The sequence below is a fragment of the Petaurus breviceps genome, unplaced genomic scaffold (assembly GCF_028583685.1).
Source record: "Petaurus breviceps papuanus isolate PSGF00001 unplaced genomic scaffold, PetGlider_PUasm1.0 118, whole genome shotgun sequence".
Lineage (NCBI taxonomy): Eukaryota > Metazoa > Chordata > Mammalia > Diprotodontia > Petauridae > Petaurus > Petaurus breviceps.
Window position 1 is genome coordinate 20,837,088 of NW_027185616.1, and position 16,927 is coordinate 20,854,014.

Here is a 16,927-nt window from a genome sequence, read left to right on the forward strand (position 1 = left end):
ATATATAACATATATGATATACACATACACATACACATAAACAAAGAGTATATATCTATATATTATATATAATATCACACACATATGTTGCTTCCAGCTCCAATTCTATTATCTAATGATCCAATTTATGCACGGAAAGGATGCTTTAATATGTTATGTGTGTATATGTATGTGTCTATGAATTGCTTCCGGTTCTAAATCTATCATCCAATGACCTTATTTCTGCTGTCTCGAAGGATGTTTATTCCTTCTCTACTCTCAATGCCCCTTAAATTTCAGCCGCTACGGAGCCACTCCTAACTTCCTGCTATGGGGTCCTTCTCTCCAACCACAGGGAAGCCCAGATAAGACAATTATTCTTGACGGAGTTGCCATCATTGTCTGGTCCTCTCCCAATGACTTGCCGCTTACAAGCCTTCTTCAGGAGTTTCATAGAGCTCCCTTAAGCTAAGCCGCTAGAGCTGTGATGATCTCAATCCCCACCCTGATGAGGCAGATTACTTTGGGGAAAACCCCAGTTTATTAATGTCCCTATTTCCAACCAGAGCCCCACGCAGAGAGGAGAAGAAGCTGTTCTCAAGATATCTTTCTTCCCAGGGACCAAGAGGTGCAAAGTGAAAGAAAAAGAGGGATGAAAGAGATTCTGGTAAATGAAATAGAGATTAACTTGGAAATAGGTCAAATCTGTAGAGACCACAGATGGAATGGGGAAAAGCCTCACATGTGAGCTGACAAATCAGGCCCAGTGCTAGATTTTTTCTGGGGAGGGGAAAACCTTCAACATGTATAGAGTCATTGCATTTTTTAAAATAGCTGTTAACAGGGGCGCTAGGTGGCACAGTGAATAGAGCACCAGCCCTGGAGTCACGAGGACCTGAGTTCAAATCTGGCCTCAGACACTTAACACTTACAAGCTGTGTGACCTTGGGCAAGTCACTTAATTCCAGTTGCCCAGCCTCCCCCCCCTCCAAAATAAACAAAAAAACCCAAACCAAAAAAACACAGCTGTTAATCACTATGCTTTGGCCCAACATAACTGAGGACAACCATTGCCACTGTCTGCATATTACAGACACAAAAAAAACACCTAGAAAGGTGACAGCAATCTAATATGGGGCCAACTCCACCTAGTAGAGTCCATATACTGAGGCAGACTGGTATATTGGGGAAACAAGTGCAGGGACTAGAATTCCAAGACCTGAATTCTGCTGCTTACTGGCTCTGAGTAATGAGATAGAACGGGATGAATGAAAAAGTATTTATTGTTGGGGCAGCTAGGTGGCTGAGTGGATAGAGCGCCAGGCAACGAGTCAAGGAAGACTCAAGTTAAAACCTGACCTCACACAGTAGCTGTGTGATCTTGGGCAAGTCACTTAACTCTGCCTCAGTTTCCTCATCTGTAAAATGAGCTGGAAAGGGAAATGGCAAAACATGCCAGTATCTTTCCCAAGAAAACCCCAAATGGGGTCATGAAGAGTTGAATATAACTGAAATGAGTGAATGTTCAGTTATATTCAAGTGCAGTGTGCTAGCTGGGGATACAACCAGAAAATCAAGACAGTTCCTTATCCCGAGAAGATCACATTCATTAATAGGGAGAGATAACATCCCTAGGGAAGTTTGAACTACAAGTCAGGTAGAAGAGCCCAGAAGGAAAGCAGATGATAAAAAGTCTCCTCTACTGTTGTTTCCATTGATAAATCGAAATCTGCTTCCTACAATGAACCATGTAATAATGCCAAGGACTTTCCTGGTAGAAAGAATTTTCTTTTCTACGTCTTTAGTAGCTAGCTGTCTATGTGCCCAGGACACCTTGTTGCTAGTGGCAGGCTAGCTAGCTGTGTGACCCTGGGCAAGTCACTTCACCCTGCCTGCCTCAGTTTCCTCATCCATAAAATGAACTGAAGAAGGAAACAACAAACCACTCCAGTATCTTTGCCAAGAAAACCCCAAATGGGGTCATGAAGAGTTGTACATGACTGAAAAATGACTGAACAAAAGAAATTTTAAAATTCAATCATTAAAATTTTTAAAATAAAAGTTCACAGAACCCAGAGATAAAAAAACCCCAGCTCTGTAAGCTCTATGACCCTTAATCATTTAGTTTCTCAGCTTTCTCTTCTATGAAATGAAACAGTTAGATAAGGTAAACTCTACGTTCCTCCCTGGCTCTAAATTGAGAATCCTATGACCGCCATATTCCTTTCCTCTGCTCCCTGCTTATGAAGGTACGCTTGCTGGAAAGATTAGTCTCGGCAGTCTCATGCAATGACAATACCGAATGAGAACTGTGCTTCACAAATGTTGGTCTTCCTCTCCCCCCTCCCATCTTCCTCCCTGTGTCAAGGATGTTTGCTTTGAATGGGTGCGCAGAGATGGGCTGATTCAGCAGGGAAATGTTCTGCCTATCTGTTTCTCTGCCTTTTTGTGGATCTAGGATGAAGACACTCCCAAGTCGTGGTCAGCTGCTTTGAGGAATGCTTTAGTCCTGGCTAGGTCAGATTGCCGTGCGTGCTTATTTCCAACCTTCCAATTCACTCGAATGATTCGTTAGACCAGGGAATTAAGGAGGTCAAGGTTGTTGGTAACCCATGTCAGCCAGCTGGCTTTTCTCTGTGATGAGTGTAATGGCCCTTATCCACAGTCATTCATTTCACAAATGTATGTTCTTGGTCATAAAGGGACCAGGAAAGAGTGTGAATGGAACAGAATAAGTCTATTCCTGCTACTATAAAAAGTTACTTAGAAACTTGGACCCTGTTGGTATGGAGATTAGTAATAGTATCTTCCTGTCCACAGGGCTGCATGGTTGAGTGGGAGAAATTCTGGATGAGAGGATCTGTTTTAAAATCTTGGTTCTGCTACTTAGAAGCTGTGTGATCTTGGACAAGTCAGCCAAACACTTGGGACCTCAGTTGACTAAAGCATAATATGAAAGAATGGGCAGCTAGGTGGTCAAGTGGACCTGAAATCAGGAAAACTCTTCTTCCTGAATTCAAATCTGGCCTCAGACCCATACTAGCTGTGTGACCCTAGGCAGGTCACTTAACAATGTTTGCCTCAGTTTTCTCATTTGTAAAATGAGCTAGAGAAAGAAATGGCAAACCACTGCAATATCTTTGCTAAGAAAACCCCCAAATGAGGTCATGAAAGGTTGGACACGACTGAAACAACTGAATGACAATATGAAGGAATTAAAGGAGATAATATCTGAGGTCCTTTCCAGTACTAAATCTATGCTCCTGTGTGTAGTGTTAATGGAACAGGAAGATCTTCCCCGCCCATCAATAGGTCTATGTGACCTGCTTTGAGCTCTGGTCCAGTTCCCAGCTGTGATACAGACTGAGTGGTATGGAGCCTGAGACTCATGGAGCCCAGTGTGGGAGGAACTTGTCCAGTTGAGCAGAGAGTGAGACTGAAACAGAGAGCAGGAAAGGCAGGGGAGAGAGCGGAGGGAGGCGCTTGCCTAGGGGAACTTGTTTCTGGGGAGGCCTAACAGAAAGAATGCTTAAGACATCCATGCTCCCTGGATTAGTGATGAGTACCTTGCTAAATGTTAACTCCTCGGAATCCTAACAGTGTTGTTCCAAATAAATATTTTGGTTTTGTCTTTGAGGAAGAGAGTTCATTATATTTTGTTAATCTACCCTGGAAAAAAGTATGCATATTCATAGCAACTGCCATGGGTATTGAATTGGTGTTACACCGTGTAAAAGGACATGGAACTGGAAGGAGGTTTAGAGATTGTCTGATAGAGGTGTGAACATATGATGTGTCATGGATCTCTGGCAGCTGGGGAAACCTACGGAGACTCCCTTCTCAGAATGTTTTCAAATGCGTAAGATATTACAAAGGAAACTAATTATCTTAAAATACAGTTATTAAAATTGTTTTAAGTCTGCAGATCTCAGGGTAAGAACCCCTGAACTAGTCCAATCCCATCATTTTACAGAGGAAAAGAATTGAGACCTAAAGAATTTAAGTGACTTGCCCAAGGTCACATGGTTACTAAGTGGTAGGGTTAGGACTAGCTGGTTTTTTTCCACGAGGCCACTGTTTCCAGGTTAATTCATGGATAAGGTTTCCTCAGGACCCAATCAGGCAAAAACTAGCAGAAGATGACTGGATTGGTGTTCAAAATTGTTCTCTTTCAGGGTCTTGGTTTTTCAGTTTCCTTTTTTTTTTACATGCCAAGAGCTCTTCAGTGTTCTTTGTTTCAAGATTTCATTCATAGGTGTCTCTACTTCTTTAAAAAAAATAATTTGTGTTAGTTCTCTCAGTATGGGAGCTTTGATTCGATTTGATTTTAATTCCACCACTGCCAACATCCCCGTCTATTTCTGCACTATTTGAGGCCACTGTGTTTTCTTAAGAGATGCAAGCCTTCTAACTGCTGGAATTTAGTTAATGGTCTCTGGTTTACTTAATTTTGTGCAGATACTGCTGATTGACTCCCAGTCTCTCCCAAGGCTCCTTGTAACAACTTCTGTGTGGGCAAACAACATGATACTTCTTAGTGGTGGAATGGGGTAAGGTCTGTCTGGGTAAATGTCAGTCATCAGAAGATCAAGTAATGATACTGGACAGTGCTTCCTTTTATCCTTCTTGACACTCCTTTCTGGATTGGTTTCATTCTTGGAATGTTCTCAGCTGGTCCAGGGGACCCAAACTAACTCACTTCTTTCTTTGCTCCTTCCTCAGGAAGGACCAACAAACTCTGACTTTTAGCCACCATTTCAATAATAGGATGTGGACTAGACTTGATATTTTGTTGGTACAGAGTATGTGTCAGTGGTTGGATTTGAACCCATATCTTCCTGACTCTGAGGCCAACTCTCTGTCCATGACACCTACCCACCTCTTATTTCCATATTCTGGGTCTGGAGTCAGGAAGACTCCTCTTCCTGAGTTCAAATCTAGCCTCAGACACTTACTAGCTATGTGACCCTGGGCAAGTCACTTAACTCTGTTTGCCTCAAATTCCTCATATCTAAAATGAGTTAGAGAAGGAAATAGCAAACCACTCTGGTATCTTTGCCAAGAAAAGCCCAAATGGGGTTGGAAATGACTGAAACAACTAAAAAACAACATCTACCTCTTATTTCAATAACAATACCTTATATTTATATAGGGTGTCCCAAAAGTCTCAATGCAATTTAAAGCCACTCAAGTTCTGCAAAACTAACCAACATATTTAAAAAGCCCGAAGTGAAACAGCCCCCCACTTCTGCAAAAAGAGGGAATAAAGTGACTTCTTATATTTCTTCTTTGGAACAATTCTCATTCTAATGACCAACTTTTCCTCATACCTGAGGAATTTTCTATTATATTCTATTATGCTATAAATCAGGTGTGATTCATAGCATGACAGAATAATTTTTGTCTTTGTTAAATCCACTGGGAGAAGGAGCATAGGGTAGAGAAATCTAGTTTTTCTAAACAGCTAGGTGGGGCAGGGGATGGAGGATTGGATCTAGAGTCAGGGAATAATTAATAATAATAATAATAGCTTGGGGTGTCTAGGTGGCCCAGTGAATAGAGCACCAGCCCTTGAGTGAGGAGGATCTGAGTTCAAATCTGACCTCAGACACTTAACACTTACCAGCTGTGTGACTTTGGGCAAGTCACTTAACTCCAACTGCCCTGCCTTCCCCCCCTCCAAAAGGCAACCCCCCCAAAAAAAACCGCAAACAAACAAATAAAAACTATTTTACAAACTAATAAGGGCTATTAGCCTTTACTTGGGGCTTACTATTCAATCAGGCCCTGTGCTAAGAGCTCTATAATCATTATCTCACTGCATCCTCATGACCACCCTGGAGTTAGGCGCTTATTATCCTCACTTTACAGACGAGGAAATAGAGGCCAACAGAGGCTGAGAGATGTGCCCGGAGTTACACAGCTGGTATGTGTCTGTGGCCACATTTGAACTCAGATCTTCCTGTCTTCAGGCCCTCTTCGGCACTCTATCCACTGAGCCACCTAGCAGACCTGAGTACAAATTTCACTTCAGGTATTTACTGACTGTGTGACCCCTGGGCAAATCACTTAACCTCTCTGTGCCTTGGTTTCCTTGTCTGTAAAATGAAGATGATAACAGCTCTTACCTCCCAAGGTTGTTGTTGAGGATGGAATGAGGTAAAGTCTGAGATGCTAGCTACTATCATTATTGTCATCTTTGGTATTATCTTTTCAAGAAAAAATTGCTTTATTTGACCTGCCGTTCCGAACCGACATAAAAGTTTCCTCCATTAACTTAGATGTGGGGGCTGATGCCTTTTTTTTATTAAAGATGCCAGCTAAATAAATGGTCAGCGGTCCCCATGACAACTGTGGACTGGTACAGTAAAATAAAGAAGACAGTGGGAAGGGGATTAGAAAGAAGCACAGGTGCTACAACGGTCTCCATAGCAACAGAAGAGAAAGGATGCTCCTGCGGGGAAGGAGATGCTGGGCTTGGTCCTCCCTCTCCTCCCCCCGCCCCAAAGAAAAAGACTCTCTGGAAAGACTACATGGGAGGTGGACAGGGGAGGCAACAGAGGGAGGAGCTAGTGGACAGCAATCAGAAAAAAGCAAAATACTAAACTATTTTCCACAGTAATTTAAAATGTCAGCGTTCATCATCATCACACTCCATGGTAACACCTAGAATGTGCTGTTTTGGTTGATGAAGGCACATTGGTATCACAGTCTCAAACTCCTTGAGTAAAACATGTTAGTGGTGGTATGGCCCAAATGTCAGAGACTTCACAGCCTACCGCTAACATCTTCCAGCTGTGAAGTCACAGACAAGTGACTCCCCCTCTCAGAGACTCAGTTTCTTCCTCCATTTTTAGCCCAGATCTGTGATTTCATCAGTATGGGGAACTCCTGGTGAGGAATCCTCCTATACCAATGCAGATTAGCTCCTTCTCAGCTATTTAGAGCTTCAGAGAGTTGCTTATGGGCACTGAGGAGGAAGTTAGGTGGCTCAATGGCCCTGGAGTCAGGAAGACCTAAGTTCAAATCCAGCCTCAGACACTTACTAGTTATGTGTGACCCTGGGCAAGTCATTTAACCTCTGTTTGCCCTAATCCAGTGGAGAAGGAAATGACAAACCACTCCAGCATCTTTGCCAAGAAAACTGTCAGGGGGTGGCTAGGTGGCAAAGTGAACAGAACGCTGGCCCTGGAGGCAGGAGGACCTGAGTTCAAATCCGGCCTCAGACATTTAACACAAAACTAGCCATTGACCTTGGGCAAGTCACTTAACCCCAATTACCCTCAAAAAAAAGGAAAAAAAAGAAAACTGTGTGGATAGTATGGTCCACAGAGTCAGCAAGAGCTGGACACGGCTAAACAACAACTGAAAAGCTCAGAATCACACAGGCAATTTGTGTCAGAGATGGGATTTGAACTAAGGTCTTCCTTCCTCTCCATCTACTACTCCACACTGCTTCTCACTATTCTCCTTGCCCAGTCTATACTACTAACTCTATCTACTTCACTCACAGGACTGGTGTGTAGAAAGTGCATTATAAACCTTAACAAGTCACAATTATACAGAACTTTAAGAACACCTATTCTTACATTAAAAAATAAACAAATACTCGTGTATGGAAAACAGAAAATTCACCCTCTAATTAAACCATGAATTTTCATACCAGGAATCTTATTTAAGAAATGAGCAACTGGGAGCCAAGACAGCAGAGAAAAGGCAGGGACTGCTGGTGCTCTCCCCCAAACTCCTCCAAATACCTTTGAATAATGCCATAAAACAATTCCTGAAATGGCAGAAGCCTTAAAAGGGCGGGGTAAAATAATTTTTCAGCCAAAGACAACTTAGAAAGTCAGTAGGAAAGGTCTGTTTCACCTGGGTGAGAGTGAAACACGGTCCAGGGCAGCCCACGTCAGTGCAGACTGGGTCATAACAAAGCAGGAGTAGGCCTTGGAAGTCAGTGAATCAGCAGTGGCCACAGCTGCTTCCGGAGCCCTTGGCCCACAGACAATACAGGGGTTGAACAACAGATTAGAAGAAGATTACACGGGTCTCTTTGCTAGCACTGAGGCAGGACTCCATTGCTTTACCATATTCAGATCTAGGTTGCAGTCCTGGGTGGCAGTCCCAGGACAGGGAAGGGCACCAGCATAGCAGAGCTTGCAGCTGCAGTGGAGTGTGAACCCTTGTCACAGTTCTAGGGCAGAAAAGAGTACTTGCGGTCACTCCCAGACCAGAGCACAGGCCAGGAGAGTAGTGAATTCGCCACCTCTCCTTAGGTCATAAGAACTGAAAACCTACAGGTCCCTAGAAGAACCTCTGAAAACAGCTGCACAAAACCCCTAAAGCTTGGGACAGTGCACCCTCTACCCTAAAATACAGTGCAACTTTAACAAAAAGTTAAAAGTCAAGAAAAAGACTGGAAAAATGAGCAAAAGAAAAAAATTCTAACCAAAGAAAGTTACTATGGTGACAAAGAAGATCAAAACACATACTCAGAAGAAGAAAACAAAGTCAAAACTCCAACATTCAAAGCCTCCAAAAAAAAAATGAATTGGTTTCAGGCCATGGAAGAGCTCAAGAAGGATTTTGAAAATCAAGTAAGAGAGGTAGAAGAAAAATTGGGAAGAGAAACGAGAATGATGCAAGAAAATCGAGATGCAACAAAAAAAAACCCTTAAGAAAATTAACACCTTAAAAAAAGCAACCTAGGCCAAATGGTAAACGAGGTACAAAAAACCAATGAGGAGAAGAATGCCTTGAAAAATAAGATTGGCCAAATGGAAAAAGATGCATAAAAATTCACTAAAGAAAAAACTCCTTAAATAGTAGAACTGGTCAAATGGAAAAGGAGGAACAAAAACTCACTGAGGAAAATAATTTCTTAAAAATAAGAATTGAGCAAACGGAAGCTAATGACTTTATGATAAATCAAGAAACAATAAAACAAAACCAAAAGAATGAAAAAAGAGAAGATGATATGAAATATCTCATTGAAAAATGACTGACCTGGAAAATAGAAGCAGGAGAGATAATTTAAAAATTATTGGACTACTTAAAAGCCATGATAAAAAAAGAGCCTAGATATCATCTTTCAAAAAATTATCTGGGAAAACTGCCCTGACATTCTAGAACAAGAGGGTAAAGTAGAAATTGAAAGAATCCCCTGATCACCTCCTGAAAGAGATTAAAAAAATGAAAACTGCCAGGAATATTACAGCCAAATTCCAGAGCTTCCAGGTCAAAGAGAGAATACTGTAAGCAGTCAGAAAGAAACAATTCAAGTATTGTGGAACCACAGTCAGGACAACACAAGATTTAGCAGCTTCTACATTAAAGGATCTGAGGCTTTGGAACATGATATTCCAGAGGGCAAAGGAGTTAGGATTACAACCAAGAATCACCTACCTAGCAAAAATGAGTATTCAGGGGAAAAAAAAAACTTCAGGGAAAAAAAGGACAACAATGAAATAGAGGACTTTCAAGCATTCTTGATGAAAAGACCAGAGCTGAATAGAAAATCTGATTTTCAAATAAAAGACTTAAGAGAAGCAGAAAAAGGTAAACAGGAAAAGGAAATCATAAGGGATTTACTAAGGTTAAACTGTTTACATTCTTACATGGGAAGATGATACTTGTAACTTATAAAAACTTTCTCATTATCAGGGCAGTTATATATATATATATATATATATATATACACACATACTTACACACACACACATAGACAGAAGGCACAGGTGTGAGTTGAATATGAAGGGATGATATCTAAAAAATAAAATTAAGGGATAAGAAAGAGGAATGCACTGGGAGAAGGGGAAAGGAAGGGGTAAGAATGGGGTAAATTATCTCACATGAAAGAGGCAAGAAAAAGGTTTTACAGTGGAGGGGAAGATGGGGGAGGTGGAAGGGGGTAATGAGTGAAACTTACTTTCAGCAGAATTGGCTCAAAGTGGGAATAACATACACATTCAATTGGGTATAGAAATCTACAGGAAAGTAGGAAAGGAAGAAGATAAGAGAAGGGGGGTCGTGATAGAAGGAAGGGTAGATTTGGGGAGGTGGTAGTCAGAAGCAAAACACTTTTGAGGAAAGATAGAGTGAAAGAGCAGAGAATAAATTGGGTAGGGGGAAACAGGATAGAAGGAAATACATTTAGCATTCATAACTGTGAAAAACATTTTGAAGCAAGTTTCTCTGATAAAGGCCTCATTTCTCAAATATATAGAGAACTGTGCCAACTTTACAAAAATAGAAGTCATTCCTCAATAATTGATAAATGGTCAAGAGATATGAACAGTTTTCAGATGAAGTAATCAAAGCTATCTATAGTTACATGAGAAGGTGCTCTAAACAGCTATTAATTGAAAGAATGCAAATTAAAATGATTCTGAGGTACTACCTCATACCTATTAGATTTGTTAACAGGACAGAAAAGAAGAATGACAAATGTTGGAGGGGATGTGAGAAAAATTAGACATTCATGCACTGTTGGCAGAATTGCGAATGGATTCAACCATTCTTTTTTTTTTTTTTGGAGGGGCTATTGGGGTTAAGTGACTTGCCTAAGCGGCTAGTCAGTGTTAAGTGTCTGAGGTCACATTTGAACTCTGGTCCTCCTGACTCCAGGGATGGTGCTCTATTCCCTGCACCACCTAGCTGCCCCCTGATTCAACCATTCTTTAGGAGCAATTTGGAACTATGCCCAAAGGGCTACACAACTGTGCATCCCCTTTGACCTGGCAGAGCTACGAGAGGTCTCTATCCAAAGAGACAGAAAACAGAAGGAAAAGGACCGTTATGTATGGAAATATTCATAGCTGCTTTTTTCTGGTGGCCAGGAGTGAGAAACTGGGAGGATGCCCATCAGTGGGAGAATGGATGAACCAACTGTGCTATGTGATTGTGATGGAATATTATTGTGCTATAAGAAATGATGAGCAGGATGCTCTCAAAAAGACCTGGAAAGACTTGCATGAGCTGATGCAAAGTGAAACGTACTGTGTACAAAGCAACAGCAACATTGTAGGATGATGAGCTGCGAATGACTTAGCTGTTCTCAGAAATATCATGATATGAGATGATTCCAAAGGACTTAGGATGAAAAATGCCATCCATCCCCACACAAAGACCTGATGGTGTCTTAATACAGACTGAAGCAGACTCTTTGTTTTACTTTCTTTAGTTTTTTTTTTCCTTTGGTCTGTTTTCTTTCACAACATGACTAATATGGAAATGTTTTACATGACTACCCATGTAGAACCTATATCAAACTGCTTGCCTTCTCAATAAAAGGGAGAGAATTTGGAACTCAAAATTTGAAAAATGACAGTTAAAAATGGTTTTTACACATAATTGGGGAAAAATAAAATACTAAATAAATTAAAAGAAAAAAAATGAACAATGTCTGATATTCAGCCTGAATAAAGCTCTTTTTTTAACCAGGATCCTACAAAACTCAGGTATTGAAGTGTCACACATATAGTCAGTGGGTTCACACTCCTGAATGCTGTCCAGACCAGATTAAAATATAATTGTAATTATATGTAATTAAAATGTGATAAAATTTTTCCTTCTATCAAGTCTAAATCTGCCTCTTTGCAACTTCTAGGCAAACTCAGAGGCAGCAAGATGGTGCAGTGACTATCCAGTCTCAAATACTTACTAGTTGCATGACTTGTTTTCCCTTGCTGATCCCTTCCCCTCTAACTGAAAGATTTTGGTTCTTTGAATAGAAAGAGCCAAGTACCTTACCTAAGTAATACTTGGGGATTCAACCTCAGGAAGCAGAAACACTTCACTGACTGAGGCTACCTCATGCGTTTAGTGTAGAGCAGGGGTCCTTAAGCTGGAGTCTATAAACTCACTTTTTGAATATTTTGATAATTGTATTTCAGTGGGTTTGGTTTCCTTTGTAATCTTATGCATTCTATTTTATGATTTTGGGAAGGGGTGCCCAGGCTTCACCAGACTGCCAAAGGGGGTCCATGACATGCCCAAGGTTAAGAACTTTGGGGATAGACACAGTCTACTTTCAAGTATAGTAGAATATTTTTGATCAACTAGGTTTTACACCTACCATGCCACAGATCTTCCAAAAAAAGTACCTAAGAGTCATAATTATTCCCTCCCCCCCAGGCAATAGGGGTTAAGTGACTTGCCCAAGGTCACATAGCTAGTAAGTGTCTGAGGTCAGATTTGAACTCTGGTCCGCTGCCCTGAGTCATTATTTTAAGATGACTCTATCTCCCCTCTCCCCCTAACCCTGATTTTGAGCTTCCTTTTATATGCTGCATTACCACATCAGAATGGACACTGCCTTTTTACTTGTATTTGTATGCCCAGTGCTTAAGTACTTAATAAATGCTTGTTGACTAAAATCTTCACATTTCCATTTTCCATCCCGTTTTCTGTTTACATAAGGAGTCATGTTTGGGTGTTAATGGGCTGCTCAGGGCACCACTTGAGCCACACCAAATATGCTGCAGCAAAGCAGTGATCTTCCTGGGTTGCAGTCATGGCCACCTTGAAGAACAAACGTGTCCCGTTCTTTCAGGCATGGTGACTATCTGATAACTGCTTCTTTGAACCCGGTTTTGGCTTCTGACTTACAGTTTTCAGCAGGATCTCTTGAGAGCCTTCAAAGCTATCACGTCTTAGTTGTTTTCAGGTCTTTTGATGCATGATATACAACCCCCCCATCCCCTCAGTTATGACTAAGATACCTTAATAATGCTCTGACAAGTGGAAAGAGGGAGGCCAACAAGGCTGGTGCCATTAATGGACATTATCTGGTCCCCGATATTGAGTTTTCCTGATTTCTCCGCTGGGCCTCCATGCATCATGTTGGCTATGATCACTGTTGGTAAGATGGATCCCCAGCCAGACTCCACAATCACCACACCCAGGATTTCACCCTTTTGCTTCTCTATAAAAACCTAAAAAAGAAGAAACAAACACATGAAGCCTGAATCAGACACTGCCTCTGACGATAGGAGACAATAAGGTCCTTCCCTTTGTCATTTTCCCAAAATGACCTATTTCCCATAGTGCACTCTGCCTCTTCTGATATCCTACAGACTTCATTTGCTCCAAATGATTAGTTACTTAATAATATTCCTTTCTATGACTAATATTAAATATGTTTTCTCATGACTGTACATGTATAGCCTATGTTAGATTGCTTACTGTCTCAGGAGAGGAGAGGGGAGGGGAGGGGAGCAAGAGTGAGAATCTGAAACTCAAAGCTTAAAAAAAAGAAAGTTGGAAACAGTTTTTGCATGTAATTGGGGGAAATAAAATATTATTAAAACAGTAATACTCCTTTCTGGGTTAATTTGCTCAGAAAGAGTCTAAGAAACTCTTGTACCTATCCCCACCCACCCTCTACTCCCAGCATCTAGTAAATGCCAGATGCTTTTCTAAGTTTTTCATCTGACATTCAAAAAAAAGGTAGGAATGGCAACATGAGCTGGTAGAAAGAACGCTAGATGTGGCATTAGGAGAGATCTGAGTTTGACTCCTGCCTCCCACATTTATTAGCAGAACCTGTTTCCTCATCCACAAAGTGAAAGGGAGTGGAGTGTAAGGGCTGGAGAGAGGCAGCCACCCAGTCATCAAGACACAGGAGGAAGTTCTGCTTCTGTGTGGCCCTGGGTGAGTTACTTAACTTTTAAGGACCCCAGGACATTCTACAGAAAGACTGTGATTTGCAGAACAGTTCCTACTTTTGCATTAGCCTAGAGAGTTTCTTATATAATGGAATCACAGGTATGGCCCATAAAGTAAGTGGATGTAATAAAATACCAGGGGGTAGAGCACGGGCCTCAGATTCAGGAAGACCTGAATGTGGCTGCAGAAACTCACTGGTTGTGTGACCCTTGGCAAGTCACTTTCTTTTAGTCTCAGTCTCCTCATCTATAAAATGGGGATAACAATAGTACCTCAGGGTTGTTGTGAGGTTCAGATGAGATAATATTTGTAAACCAAAACAAAGTGCTTTGCAAACCTTAAAGCAATCTTATAATTGTGAGCTATTATTATGGTCATCACAATATTGTTGTGAGGAAAATGCTCTGCAAACCTTTAACAGAATCACATACATATGAGCTGTTGATTTATTAAATGTCTATTGTGTATGTAACACTGTGCTAAATGCTTAAGAAATATCTGAGCTAAAACCTCATCATAATTCATAACTATTGGGGCAGCTAGGTGATGCAGTCCTGAAGTCAGGAGGACCCAAGTTCAACTTCAGCCTCAGACACTTGATACACTTACTAGCTGTGTGACCTTAGGCAAGTCACTTAACCCCAATTGTCTTGCTTTCCCCTCTCAAAAAAAAAATTCCCAACTATTTTTGAAATTCCCAAATTTTCCAATAATTTTTTTAAAAAAGCAATTGGGGTTAAGTAACTTGCCCAAGGTTACACGTCCAGTTATTTTGTGTGGGTGTTAAGTATCTGAGGCCAGCGCTCTTACTCACTGCACCACCTAGCCGCCCCTCCAATAAATTTTTAATCCACTTCAATCTTTGTAGGGATAAGGTTCCCATAGAGGGACAGTGAATCATGCTTATTAAAGAGCTGGCCTCAGAGTTGGTAAGGGATGGGTTCAAGTCCTGCCGCTGACACATAAATAGCTGGGTGACCCTGGGCAAGTCAATTAAGTTCTCAGGTAACTCTCTAATAAGGTTAAGTTGTAGATCAGGTGCAGATCTACATTGTTAGAGGGAAGTTCCTCATTTGTATCTACTTATACCAAAGAAATTGCAGGTCTATTTCTCTGGTGTCTTCTCCACCCCCCCAATCTCCAAACAATGACAACAAAAAATGATCTGATTCCAGAAAAGGCTGGGAATCATTGGTTTGTAAGGTGGGGACCTAACAAGAAATCATAATAAAATAAAAGCTTTTCCAAATCTGGATTCAACCTAATTTCCTGCCTTCTACTTCCTTACATCAGCTTTGCTCTAGGCAAAATGGTCTAATTGCTCCCCAAACACACCTTGTATTTTCTTACCTCCAGCCTTTTTGCTAATAGGGTTTATCTACCTGATGTACTAACCCCACTCGATCTTCACCTTTTTACATTCTACTCATCCTTGAAGACCTAGCTCAAATTTGACCAAGACCATAATGCTTTCCCACCTTTTCTCTAGTACTTTTGGCCCATTTGTACCATTCATCTGGTAATCAATTGTTCTATCAGAGTTGTCTTAAATTCTTACAATTTGAAAAAAATTTAAATTAAAAAATGTTTTTAACTGCCCCCCAATTTTTAGGACACCCTGTATTTTAATCTTGTGTTACTTCTTTTATCTACTCAATTAGATTTTAAGCTCCCTGAAGATAAGGTCTTGTTTAATATTAATGCAATCATTAATATTCCTCCTCTGAACCTAACAGAGCTTTACAAGTGTTCAATAAATAATATTGAATCCCAGGTTAAAAAAGAGACATGTCCTGTTCTGTGTACCTATTCTTCCCCTGGACACCTCCTTCCCCTCCTCTTCCCGCCTCCCAGGTGTGGGTACTCCATTTTGCCCTCCATTTCTTGCCCTGTATTCATGGTACTCAGCCTGGAGTTTCGAGAGGTGCCTACATCTTTGCAATTCTCAGACTTGGAGAAGTGAATCAGGTCGTCATTGTACATGTCTTGGGTGTTGAGTAGGTCGCTGTATTCCTTCTGGCTGAGATCTTCCGGGTTGATTCCATTTGCCCTGAGGAATTCCTGGTAGGCCACACTAAAGGCTTGACCAATGGACTGTGCAATCAGCTGGGCCTAGGAGGAGCCAAAGAAAGAGAGTAAAAGCAGCAAAGGTCAAGTGTTTGCCAATGCACTGACCAGTCTCTTAGATCAGGGCTGGAGAGCTTTTGGAATTTCTCCCCATAGCAATGAATTCTCAAGGTTTAAATTTTAGATATTTTTCCATTTGTTTTTAAAATTTTGGGCTGTTAAGGATTATAGGTTATAAACCTAGAGCTAGAAGGGTCCTCAGAAGCCACCTAGTCCAACCCTTTTATTTTACAGATGAGGAAACTGAGACCCTAAAGTTGTACAGACAGTAGTTATCCTGGATGGGGTTTGACCAGAGGTTCTCTGGTTCCAGAGATGCTACTAATTCCACAGTACTGCTGCATGTTTAAAATCATGAAGAGAAAACGCAGTACAAGGAAAAAGCACTGGTTCTGGAGTCAAAACACCTGGTCCTTAATATCTATGTGACAAACACTTCATCCTGGACCTCAGTTTCTCCATCTGTAAAATGAAGGTGTTGGAGAAGATGGCTTCTGAAGTCCTCTCTAGCTCCAGATCAATGATTTCTCTCCCATAATTTTCATTCTTTCTTTCCCTACTACCCTCTGACCTCTAGTCACAAGAGCTAGTGGACATCCTGTGTGCCAGGCAGGAGGAGAAACATCTTTCACTTGGAGAAGTAAGTGACTATCTACATGTCAGAGACTGTTTGCAGGATATGATGAATAACTCTCCTTAATTATATAAGGAGTTCAGAGATGGATATTATAAGGTTTTGTTTCATTGATTAAAGAAATGTGCCTTGAAGCACAAATGCACTCCCCTGCTGAAGCTTCTCCAAGTGTCAGCCAGCCTGCCCCTCTGAGCCTCCTGAAAGCACAGGGGGGATATCTGCTCTGTCACCTACTGTTTTCTTAATTTTCCTTGCTCCCCTCTCATAAGAAAACAGGAAAGAAATGAAACACATTTTTTTTTAAAGGCCTTGAGCAAGGTAAAGGTGAGCAGATTTAAAATGAACAAAAGACAGGAAATAGAAAATCCAGACTCAATGCAAAGGCTTACTTTGATATAAATTCAACTACAAATGCAATCATGAAGCCAACATTTAGACTTGAGCAGAGGAACTCAATGATCTAAATTTGAAGTATTTCCTGTCTCTTTCTATTCCATTCCGAACTGCTTTTCTCCTAGC

General features: G+C 41.0%; 1 protein-coding gene across 2 annotated transcripts in view; it reads right to left on the reverse strand.

The window, feature by feature from the left end:
- Positions 1 to 16,927, reverse strand: part of APBA1 (amyloid beta precursor protein binding family A member 1) — a 289,420-nt gene that overhangs the window by 17,082 nt on the left and 255,411 nt on the right. For both annotated transcript variants that reach the window (XM_069086984.1, XM_069086983.1), the window contains 2 exons: positions 15,580 to 15,759; positions 12,702 to 12,914 (listed from right to left, as the gene is read on the reverse strand). In XM_069086984.1, the coding sequence (XP_068943085.1) occupies positions 12,702 to 12,914; positions 15,580 to 15,759 (393 nt within the window). The remainder of the gene's footprint in view (positions 1 to 12,701; positions 12,915 to 15,579; positions 15,760 to 16,927) is intronic.